Source organism: Nyctereutes procyonoides, unplaced genomic scaffold, assembly GCF_905146905.1.
Source record: "Nyctereutes procyonoides isolate TBG_1078 unplaced genomic scaffold, NYPRO_anot_genome, whole genome shotgun sequence".
Lineage (NCBI taxonomy): Eukaryota > Metazoa > Chordata > Mammalia > Carnivora > Canidae > Nyctereutes > Nyctereutes procyonoides.
In genome coordinates, this window is record NW_026575052.1 from 74,682,173 (window position 1) to 74,695,356 (window position 13,184).

At 33.7% G+C, this 13,184-nt stretch overlaps 1 protein-coding gene across 1 annotated transcript in view; it reads right to left on the reverse strand.

Annotated features, from left to right (window-relative positions):
• The window catches only part of MALRD1 (MAM and LDL receptor class A domain containing 1), a 761,302-nt gene that overhangs the window by 726,606 nt on the left and 21,512 nt on the right, over positions 1 to 13,184 (reverse strand). The window contains 2 exon segments of the mRNA XM_055332672.1: positions 1,563 to 1,723; positions 1,812 to 1,906. Coding sequence (XP_055188647.1) covers positions 1,563 to 1,723; positions 1,812 to 1,906 — 256 coding nt within the window.

The following is a 13,184-nucleotide window of genomic DNA, read 5'->3' on the forward strand; positions in this document are numbered from 1 at the left end:
CTTATATCTTACAATTCAATTTTACAATAGAAATCCTGCTCATTCTCCCATATTTCCTCTTATCATTCAAAATAACAAGTTAAATTTCAATCCAATTCAATCCCTATAGCTAAGCAAGTGCTAAATCCATCACATAGCAGATGATTTTCTATTCTGTATCAAAATTATAAAATTGATTATTATACTATTCAAATAATAGATGATAAAGAAAACCTGCTTCAGTTGAGTTGGCTAAATCAGCCTAGAAACCAGCTTTAAAAAGCAAATTCATTCAGAATAAAAAGCTTTAAGATCCTGTTTTTAATGGGAAATTTTTTTCGCTTTCCCAAATATAAAAATATGCAATACTTTACCAAGAACTCCTGTAGTAATCATTAGATTATAATTTCCACCATACATAAGTTTTATTAGGCTGCATAAATAATTTTGTCCTTTATGGGCTATGGGCTCTCATTCTCAAAATTATTTTGAAAATAAAGGCTGTACTGAATAATTTGAGTTTAGCCATGAAATGAATATGACAATTATTCTACTTCAACAGCATTTGGAATTAGTATTTAAATCAAAGAGTATATTTCCTCATTACCCAATATAACCCTGTTTTCTCAGAAGTGTGAGAAAAGTCTGGAAGATAAGAAATTCTTAAGAATAAGAAATGAAAAGAAAGAGGAGGTTGGAATAGTAAGAGAAATAGAAAATGAAGGGGATTTAAGAAATTAAGAGGATAATTAGAAAGTTATATTTTACTGACATATAAATATATGTTAATATATATCAACTTTAGTTTTTATACATAAATTTAAAAACTTCTTTTAAAAGTGTCTTTTAGGTAGACTGGCCATCTCAATTTCCTGAGACTCTGGTTTCAGTGCTTGAAAATCCTGGCAAATCCCTTACTCCTTGGCCAATTGGGAGAGTGACCATCCTATTTTTAAATGATTAATGATGTAGAAAAGACATTAGGGTTCAAAGCTGACAGCCAAAAAAGAATTCCTGAGATGTCTTTGGTGCATAAAGGGAGTTTTATTAAAGCAGTACAGGACTCATAGGCAGAAAGAGCTGTAGTGGGACCATGAGGAGTGGTCCATTACATACTTTCAAGTTAGAAGGGGGTTAATGAGAGCCTAAGTCTCTAAAAAATTTTGGAAGCAAGGTTTCCAGGACCTTGGGGGGGGGGGGCTAGCTATTGTTGGAAAAAGATCATTCATTACCGTCTAATAAAACCTGAGTCATAAGACCTTTCAGAGGTTTATCGGTGGGTCATATGCTTGGGGTTTTGACTGCCAACATGTATCTTGGGAAGTAGAGATAAAAGGTAGACTTATAGGGTCCCGAGAGCCAGGCAAAAGATTGCCTTTTGCCCTTAGCAAAGTATTAACATGGAAGAAGTTAAGTCCCTAGAGGAATGTCACTCTGCCCATCTCAAGGACTTGTCAACGAGCTGTAGAAAGTAAGGAAATGTAAAAATTTGTCTTTTGCCTTTGTTTTCCACATCAGTTAAAGACCTATATTTTCTCATTTTTTTTCCTTCAATGATATGATTAGAAAACGAAACACAAACCTGAAATTTCTGGTTGCTCTAGATGTTCATGACATTTCTCTCCCACTGACTCTGGAGAGCAGCAGTGTTTTGCCATAAATTCTGAATGGGACCATCACATGTAGTTTGAAGGCCAGCCATTAATTTGCCACTCACATGGCTGGAGAAGTAATAAAATGTGATCTATGAGAAATAAGTAATGTTCAAACAATTACAAAACAGAAGTTCCCAAATATGAAAGGTATTTAAAATGGTGTATGTTTTCAAATACCTGACAGGCATGTTGGTTATTCGTTGGAAGAAAAACTCTACTTCTTAGGTTTGTGGATGTAGAATCCATTTTGGAAACCAGTGAGAGGAAGTGGGCTGTTGGCAAAAAAAATCAGCATGGTACAGTCAGAGCAATGCTTGGTAAACTTACTTAGTACACCAGGAAATAATAATTCAGGCCCATATCCGCATTAGGTCAATATATTTTTGTTTAAAGAATGAAACATTTAACCACACCATTCACTTTTGCAAATGGTCTGACTGATAGCTTTATATCATTATATTCTCCAGCAAGATAGCTCATTGCAATTATACTCCCTATAATATAATTATACACTGCAGTCCATGACCTACTTTATCCCCTATAACATAGAAAGTTATAGCCCTGCAAAGATAGTATCCAGGGAAAACATTGCACTGTGATGGCCACCAAAATAAAAGAAATTGTTGTGGTTTACTCTAGAAAGAATTAGATCTAATAGTCCCAGCTTTTCCTGGGATCATGGAAAACAATGCAGAGCCCTAATGCTCTCCCACATGTTGCAGTACAGACTATGCTAATGGACTGTTACTGTTTAGAAGGCTGCAACATGAATGGAACATTTCCCAGGCTTTCATAAATTTCCTACAAACCTTGACAGGGTTATAGTGTATAATCGGGGAACCACTGTGCTCTACTACTCTATTCAGTATTTTGCTACTTGTCAAAAGGAATGAAAAAATAATGTTGTTGATGATTATGGTAACCTATCTACCAAGTTATTCCATCAGTTTAAAGTTGGATTGGAAATCAAATTTAATTGTCACATCATTGAGAGAATCAATAGTAAAATTATGAAGCCTAAGAAACCTCTTCTTCCTTACACTGATTCCAATATTATACACTAATTAAGTAGAAAATAATGACATTAATGATTCCCATAAATATGGTCAGAGGCCATAATTGAAATCCCTGCAATAACAGGAAACCATTCTCAGAATGTACTCTCTGTGATAATTATATAAACATAATGTAGATGAAGAGCTGGTATCACAGTAATACAAGTGGACAATCATTAATTTGCTCTTGCTTCATTTTTAGAAGGCAAAGCAAAAGCTAAGCAAATGAATAATCAAATAATACAATAAGCTATTATATTTATTATATACTATATATTGTTTTTAAAATAAGTATTATTTCAATATTATCAGCAATGCAAATGGTAATAGTATTCAACAGTCCCTAAATTATTATTTATAGGTACTCACTGTTAAAATCATCCCTGAGATAGGCAAAAAATTTTCATTTATCAAGGAAATTACTTAAATGAATTATATTTATTTTAAAGAGTTTGAACTTAAAAATTAGATTTGGCTTTATTAAATAGAGTAGAATGTATAATAAAATAATAGATTATTTAAATATTTAAGCAGTATATTTTATAAATTAACAAACTATCATTTGGTACATGTTACAACACTATAAGTTATTCTGTATTTTGTCAAAAATCACATGAAGATTAATCTTCAGGTTATCATAAAAAGTAAAGTTTTGGGGGCACCTGGGTGGCTCAGTTAAGCAACTGACTCTTGATCTCAGCTCAGGTCATGATCTCAGGGCTGAGATCAAGCCCCACATCCAGATCCAGTCCCATGCTCAACTTGGAGTCAACTTGAGGTTTTCTCTCTCCCTCTCACACTCTAAATTAGATAGATAGATAGATGATAGATGACAGATAGATGATGGATGGATGGATAGATAGATAGATAGATGATAGATAGATAGATAGATAGATAGATAGATAGATAGATAATAGATATGTTTTAAGTGAAGTTTTAAATTCAGAAACAGCTTGAGATCTTTTGACCTTTGTCTAGGAATAAACTGCCTTTCTATGGCCAAAAACAAGAACAATGTTCAAAATCCACCCAATACCAACATCTGATTTCTACCTTTAATTCCAATTTAGTGGCAATAGGAAGCATTTTTTTAAATGCACACTCAATTTTACCTTGCTCCCTATAGTGTGAGTATAGAATTTAATTCACTGGTAAAGATATTCCTTAGAGAAAAATACTATCTTATGGAAGACTCTTGTTTTCCAAAGCAGTTTAGTCATCATGTCTATGAGTAAAAAAGAAAGAAGCCCATCCTTGGTGGCATAAGTTTTTCCCACACGTCCTTCATCTTACACCACTTCCTACTACTACTTCTAACCATTGAGAAGAGACTTAAGCAGCTGATAAACAAAATGTACCCAGGGTTTTCTGCACACACCCCTCTTACCCTCTGAAGTAGCCTATTAACAATCATCACACACATATACGCAAACATCACTGTCACCATTTTAAGTTTCATATTAATCTTTATCATATCCATCTCAGTTTGTTCATATGATTCATAAATTCCCATTTTATGCTTTCATCCATGTAAGCCACCAAATAGTCTATCTTTAAAACATATGTCACATAATCTCATGGTGAAGTGTTAACTATCAAAATGACAAAATAAGAACAAACAGTATGATTTTATTGATAATGTTAAGTGTTTACATTAAAGGGCTTTCAAAGAATATTTTTTTTCTCATTTTCTGGGTAAGTGGTGAAATAAAATCCCAACATAAACTGAGATTGATGATCAAAAAAAAGAAAAAAGAAAGAAAATAAAGTATATAAAATATGAAAGCAACAAAAACCATGAATCAAGTGTGGAGGGCTAAATCCAACAACTTTGGCAGTGAATTCTATCAGCCTTGATCCTCAGGAAAGATAAGGCAAAATTTTCAGTCTCACTTTCTTCAACTATTGACAGGCAACCTTGTATTTCCTCCATTTCCCAAGTGCTAAGTGATTAATAGGAATGAGTGTGAGCAGAAGGAACATAAATCCTATTGCATATTATAGTTATAGAGCAACCAACTGGCTCAAAGGAACTTAAAAAAAAATGAGTATTTTGACAGTGAGATAATATCAGTACTCAAGAGCATTTCCCCAATAATCAGGCTGCAGGAATGGATCATCATGACAAGGTCTAAGGCCTGAAGCAAAGGTTGGAAAGTCAAAATTTTTGGAAAGGCAAAAGTGTGCTCATCTATGACAGAAATATGACTAAGTCCAGATAACAGGGAGGAAATAATAGTCTTTGATATAATCTTTTTTCCAGTTGGTAATTTCTATTTATTAAATTGTTTCCATTAAATCATAAGTTTTGCCTCATACCTTCTCATTAAACTAACAAGTTCAACACAACCACATATTTTCTAGAACTGTATCTCTTAAAGGATATCCTTTAATAGCAATCTCTTAAAATTGCTGGTAACTTATAAATGAATGTAGCCGTGTCAATTTAAGCCTGCTTCAGTGATGAAGAGCTAGAGGAATCACTTTAGTGGATCATAAAACTTGACTATAAACATGAGGGTGATGTTAACAAAAATGCCAATGTAAAGACCTCTCAAAATTTACCCCACCATAAAGGCAATAAAAAAAAAAAAACGGCGAGTTTTGTGGGTCTTGTTTTTGTTTTTTTAAGTAGGCTCCACACCCAGAGCAGAGTTCAACATGAGGCTTGAACTCACGACCCTGAGATCAAGACCTGAGCCGAAATCAAGGGTCAGATGCTCAACTGACTGAGCCTCCCAGGGACCCCTTATGGTTTTTTAACTTATCCTATTCCCATTGCCTACTTCCAGCTTCATAACAACTTTGAAAAACAGAAGCAACAGCAATAAGCAAAATAGAGTTAGAGCTCTCAAAGCATCATTACCAAATAATTGTGATTATTTGACATGTCTGGTATTTCCCTTAAGACCCCACTTACAAGGCTGTCTGAACTTCACCACATTAATAACTTGTCCAGTGCAAAAGGTCTCTTCCCAGCACGCATTTAAGTCAGTTGGCTACTCTGTAACATGCAATAGGATTTATGTTCCTTTCTGCTCTCACTCATTCCTATTAATCACTTAGCACTTGGGAAATGGAGGAAATGCAAGGTAAACATTTTAATTTTAGAGTTGCCTGAGGTAGTGTATAACAGTTGGAGCCTAAATAGTTGAACCAAAAAGATTAAAGCAAACTCTAGGGAATGGGATATCCCATAGGACACAGCTTTGAAATATTCCTATTTTTCCTGCAAATCTAGATGGACATGTACTTGCACACGGCTATACACATGCTCTAGAAAGACCTGAAAAGGCCCTAAGCTCTCATTTCTGACCGACTTTGAGCATCTGTGAAAGCAGAAAGCTAAGATTAAGAGTTATCAACTGCCTGGTTTTGTTAAAGGTGTCCCTCAACATGCATACAAAGTCCCTCAACAAACACTGGGAGATTTATTGATTCCAGGCATTTAAAGAACTCTGTTTTCAATCATGAATTGACCACGAAGCTGACCAAGCAGAGATTTCAGTGGCTACACATGACAAGAATAAAGACTACAGAATTGGTCTAGAAAAGTCACTAAAATAAACAAAAACAACAAATTAGACAACAACAAAAAATGTGGAAGAGACCAGACTTTCAGATTTGTCATATTATGTTGTTTTAAATGTCCATGTTTCAAAAGAAATTGTGATAAATATAAAGAAACATGAAAATATGACATATACTGAAGGAAAAAAGTGATCAATGGAAAGTATCTCTCTATTGGATAAAGACCTTAAATCAGCTATTTTAAATATTTCAAAGAGCCAATGGAAACCATGTCTAAAATGCTAAAGAAACCATGAGAATGATGGTTCACAAAATAGAGAGTATTAATAAAATAGAATATCTGGAACATCAAGAGATAGAAACTATACAAATCAATAACTATCATTATAATTGGTTTTTATAGTTGATAAAAATAAAAATTATAATTCACTGTTGATGGGCACACAATATAAAAAGATATACTTTAGTCAGTAACAGTGTGAAGTACGGAGAATGGAGATGGATAAGGCACATTTATTTCATACACTATTGCAGTTAGATTGATTATAATCCAACCTAGATTGTTATTATCTCTAGGGCAATCACTAATAAAGTAATTCAAGAAATACATAGTGAAAAAGTAAGTTAACATGATATACTACAAAATATCTATGTAACAGAAAACAGTAATGGAGGAAAAGAGTAACAAGAAAGGAGACAGAGAAAACAAACAGTAGGTGCCCGGTGTAAATACCATCTTATCAGTAGTCATGCTATTTGTAAACTGATTAAAATCTCCAATCAAGGGATCCCTGGGTGGCGCAGCGGTTTGGCGCCTGCCTTTGGCCCAAGGCGCAATCCTGGAGACCCGGGATCGAATCCCACGTCGGGCTCCCGGTGCATGGAGCCTGCTTCTCCCTCTGCCTGTGTCTCTGCCTCTCTCTCTCTCTCACTGTGTGCCTATCATAAATAAATAAAAATTAAAAAAATATTTTTAAAAAAATCTCCAATCAAAACTCTGAGGTTGGCATGTTGTATAAATATACGATCCAACAATACACCCACCCAAAGGGGATGAAAATAAAAGGACAAAAACCATAATATATAAGCAATAACTAACGGAGAGTTGGAAATTCAGGGGAAAAAAAGATTTAACACATGAGAAAATTGTTATGAGAGATAAACAAGTACATTTTATAAAGATAAAAGTACCAAGTCATCAAGAGAATATAATAATTATAAACATGCACCTCAAAACAGAGCTGTAAATTATATGAAACAAAAGCTAATAAAAGCAAAGTGAAAATAGACAAATTCAACAATAATAGTTGGAGACTTTGGTACCCCACTTTCAAAGATAAAACACATAGAAGATCAGTAAGGAAACAAAAGACTTGAGCAACACAATACACATATTGGACCTAACAGACACATATAGAACACTCCATCCAACGACAGTAAAATTCATATGTTTCTACAGTGTACACAGAATATTCTCCAGGAAAGATCATATTTCAGGCCATAAAACAACTATCAACTATCACATTTAACAAGATATGAATTAAACAAGTGTGTTCTATGACCACAATAGAGTGATTTGAGTCAATAGCAGAAATAAATGTGGGAAATCCCCAAATATGTGGAAATCAAAAAACATACTCCTTAAATAACCAATGGGTCAAAGGAAAAACCAGAAGGGATATTAGAAAATTCTTGATATGAATGAAAATAAAAATACACTGTATCAAAATGTATGGGACACAGTAAATCAGTGTTTAGAAATAAATAGAAGTAATTTAGTAAATTACTAAATTAAAAAAAGTAAGTTTTTAAATCACAGTCTAACCTTCCACTTTACAAAGTTCAAAAGAAGAGCAGACTAACCCTAAAGCAAGCCCAGCTTTGATTTGATATTAGAGCAGAGATAAATTAAATAAAAAAACGGACAACAGAAATAAATTAAACCAAAATTTGGTTCTTGAGGGATCCCTGGGTGGCGCAGCGGTTTAGCGCCTGCCTTTGGCCCAGGGCGCAATCCCGGAGACCCAGGATCGAATCCCACATCGGGCTTCCGGTGCATGGAGCCTGCTTCTCCCTCTGCCTGTGTCTCTACCTCTCTCTCTCTCTCTCTCTGTGACTATCATAAATAAATAAAAATAAAAATAAAAATAGTTCTTTAAAAAAATTAAAAAAAAAAATTTGGTTCTTGAAAAGATCAACACAATTAACAAGCCTGTTACTGGACTGATTAATAGGGGGGAAAATTGCTAAACGAATAGTGAAACAAAACAAGGGTCAGAACTACCAATGATATAGCAACATAACTATACGGTAATATTATCAATGATTGCAGCTAACAAATTGGATAACATAAATAGATGATATGACAAATTCCTAGAAAGAAAGAAACATTGACTCAGGACCAAAACTAATTCAAGGAGAAATATAAAATCTGAATAAACTGTAACAAATAAGGAGAATTAATCAGTCATCAAAAAACTTTTCACAAAGAAATTCTCAGTCACAGAAGGATTAACCACCAGTGAATTCTACAAAACATTTAAATAAGAATTAAAACCAATACTTCACAAACTCTTGCGCAAAGTGGAAAAGGAAAGAATACTTCTCAACTCATTCTGCGAGGTCATTATTATTTGGTATTACCTTGGTACCAAAACCAGACAAGTATATGACAAAAAACAAAACTATAGATCGATATCTTGATTAATATAAATGTAAAAATCCTAAACAAAATATAATAAATCTCATCAAGCAAGATATAAAAAGGATTGTTCACCAGGACTGAGTAGAATTTATCTCAGGAATGCAAAGTTAGTTCAATATATGAAAACCAATCACTATAAAATGCTATATTGATCAAGTAAAGGATAAAAATCACATGATCATTTCAACAGATGCAGAAAACACACCTGACAAATTCTCATGATGAAAACATTCAACATGCTAGTTACAGAAGGGAACATGCTTGCCAGACAAATGACTTTTACAGAAAACTCTCACCTAACAATATGCCTGATGGTGAAAGAGTGAAAATTGTCACCCTAGTAGGAATAAGATAAGGATATCTGGCATTACCACTTCTATTCAAAATTATACTGGAATTTCTAGCCAGGGAATTAGATAAGGAAATGAAATAAAAGGCATCCAGAATGGAAACAGAAAGTAAAACGATCTCTACTTGCAAATAACATGATCTTGTATCCAGAAGGTCCTAAGGAACTATGTGATTACATCGGTTGAATAGTCCAGGTTAAATTAAAGGTCAGCTGATTAGTAACCATAGTACATCTATAAAGTCCTTCCACAAAAGTACCTGGATTCATTTTGATTGAATAACTACGGGATGGGAAATTTGGAGGGTACATTTTTAGAATTCTGCTACCACCAGTAGGTAGGCACTAGTCAGGAAGGCACTAGTTTGGTTCTCCTGTCCCACTTGCTCCATTTTAAGGTGTTGACCAGTCTATGAAGCCTAAACTAGTTACGTCCTTGTAAATTCTTCCTTGACTGATTCAGTTATAACACACATTGAATCAATGTATGTACTCATCAGGTTGCCAGACTTCATTTGCAAAGAATTGAAATCCACTGTGTCCTTTCCAACTGCTTTAATTTGTAAAATTCCCTGCCTGCTTTCATTTGAGAGAATCTCAGTCTACTGGCTATTTATGGCTACATATTCTTTTTTTTTTTTTTTTAAGGTGGGGGGCGGATCCCTGAGTAGCTCAGAGGGTTTAGCGCCTGCCTTCGGCCGGGGCATGATCCTGGAGTCCCACATCAGGCTCCCTGCATGGAGCCTGCTTCTCACTCTGCCTGTGTCTCTGCCTCTCTTTCTCTCTGTGTCTCTCATGAATAAATAAATAAATAAAATCTTTAAAAAAAATAAAAAAGGTATATTCTTTGAAACTTGTATTACATTTATTTTAATTCACTGTTATTTGATTTTATGTATTTCTATTGAGTATGGATTTTTTTCACTTGTGATTGAATTAATTTGAATATACACTTATATAAATTTCAAATAAATAAGCCATCTGCCTGTAAAGAATAAAATTCCTGCCAAAAGAAAAACAAATGATATATATGAAAACATTTCTGTATGTCTACAGAGAAATTATAAAATGTATTATTGTTTAGCTCAAATCAGTGGAATAATAAATTTCTGTATTTCTACAGAGATATTACAGAATGTATTATTATTTAGCTCAAATCAGTAGAATAATAATATTTACTTTAAAACATTTGACAACTTGACTACTTTTGTTATATGGAAAAATTTCATTGACGTCATATCAGTTAATTCAAATAATCATCTAAGTTGTCAACTATGATTTCCTGACTGATGTATTACTCAGGATTTGAAATAAAAGAAATGGGAAAATAAACAGATATTATATTATCTAATAAGAAATAGGCATCAATTTTGTTCAGGAAGTATGAAAACTTCATGCAGCTAATTTAAAATGCACACAACATGCGGGCACACATCAAGGACCTTGATATGATTAGCTTGACAATCAAATAATTTGTGGAAGAAATAAAGCTCTCTGCAAAATACTACTTGAGGCAGAGTGAATCATTAAGGATCAAATATATACGCTTTTGAAATTCTTTGTGCAACTCCTCAGTCACTGCCACACATCCATCAATATCTCTCATTTCTGCAGCCTGGTCAGACAGAAACAGATTTAGGATTGTCAACTGGGTTGGATAGAGGGGGGGAAAGAGGGACGGCAATGATACTGATGAACAAAATCAGTAACCTTTGGATGATATAGTTCTTGATATTCCTAAATATACATTTGGCTTAATCTTCATTTCCAAAGAGAGTATCCTCAGAGCAGACCGCCTGAGCACACCAAGTATCTCTACATGGTCCTTACGTGGTTCTTTCATTTTCAAATATCATGTCTCTCACTTCTCTGTCCATTGAAATACCATTCATCTTTCAAGTCCTTTCTCAAGTCTTAAAGTGATGACACCAGATTGCAGTTGGAGTGGGCTTCCTTCCAGGGTAAGAATTTGCTTATGTCCACAGAGCAATATGCTCAGGCTAACATTGCAGCACTTTTAAAATTTCCTCTGTGTTATAATTAATTGTGTTATTGTCAAGAATGCTTTTCAAAGAGATCATATCATATGCAGCATATACCGTCATAGTCTTTATAACAGTCATAGCTTTATCATGATGTCTTACACACTCGGGTTAATAAAATCTTCTGAATTGAAATTAAATTCACAATTGTCACCACCATACATAAATATGTGTACATAAATATATAAAATAAATTTTTCATGTCTAATTATTTTTTACTTTTAAAATAGTGTTACTACAATATTGAAATGGAACAATACTCTGAATTTCATTTCAGAAATACAAATTTTGCTTGCATTTTTTGTAAGTCACAGGCTTACCTTCTATAATAAAATCTCCTTCACTGAAAATTCAGATGAATTTGCAAGAAACAGCATAATAGAATTGATTCTTATACAGAATCAGAGTATATGTCAAGGTATGCCTTACCTATGTTTGCTACAAAAATGACTGCCAACCACTAAAATTAAGATAACTTATCTGTTAGTTCTTGGAGGAGAAATCTGATCCTTAACTCACATATCTCCATAGTGAATATTATCAGATGCAAAAAATGCTCAATTAATGTTTATTGAACAGAGTGAGAGATAGCAAACTATGGCTCATTGACCAATCCTACCTGCCACCTGATTTTGTATGGCCTCAAAGCTAAGGGTTTTTACATATGTAAATGATTGAAAAAGTTCAAAACAAATATTTGCTGACATGTGAAAAGTATATGAATTATAAATTCTAGAGTCCATCAATACAGTTTTATTGTAACATAGCCATGTTCAATCTTTATGTATTGTCTATGGCTGTTTCCACAGTATAATGGCAGGGTTGAGTAACTGGGACACGTGAATAATCTAAAAAGCCAAAACTATTTACTATCTGGTATTTGAAAGAAAAGTATGCAGATTCCTAGAATAGAAAAGGTATAAAGTTTATGTCTCCCTCACTAGATTATGAATTCACTGGGGAGAAGAACTTTGTTCTTCTTCACTCTTATATAAGCAGGTCCTAGAATAATATGTAGAGCAAAATAAATGCTCAATAACAAGTTTTAAAAATAATAAAGAATAAATGAACATTAATTTTTCACTAATATCAAAATAAACAGATATTAAGATTAAAAAGGCTACAAAAACTTAACCTAGAAAGTATGAGATTCTTTTTTTCCAGTTTTTGTCTTTTGCTGTTTCTTATCAGTAAAATAATACAACTCACTGTCTAAATAATGCAGCTTGCCAAGTATTAAGAAATGTATTACTGTTCCTAGTGCCCATTACAAAGGGGAGCATGGAACAGTTTAGGCCATGCTGATATGACAACACTCATAAATAAATAAATATAAATATAATTTGTAATTATAATTATAATTTATAATTTATTTATAATAAATATAAATATAATGTTTATACAGAAAGATCTAAAAGCTAAGACCTTGGGCGGCTTTAAAGATAAACCAAAGAGGCATACTTTATGGGAACAGAAACTTGGAGGAAGGCATCAGAACATGTTACATTCTTTTGGGCTTTGGCCTGAAGTCAGGCTGCAGTTGTACCTGGTGTGTGTGGCTAAAATTCTGATAGAAAGGCTGCTATCTCCTTGACCCAGAAGAAAGGAAGAAGCTGGGACAGCCAAGTCTACCATAAATAAAGGGAAGAATTCTAGATAGAAAGAAGAGAAACAGAAGAAGAGGTGGCCTATGTTCCATAAATACCCAAATCTCTGGCTAAACTTAAAATATGCATGTGCAGGCAGGGAGCACATCTAGTAAAGGTTAAAAGTACTGAATTGATCTTTGAACCACCACCCACAACAAACAAAACAGGGTCTTCAATTTGAGTCTAAACAAGCTAACCATCCACTTAATCAAACAAATTA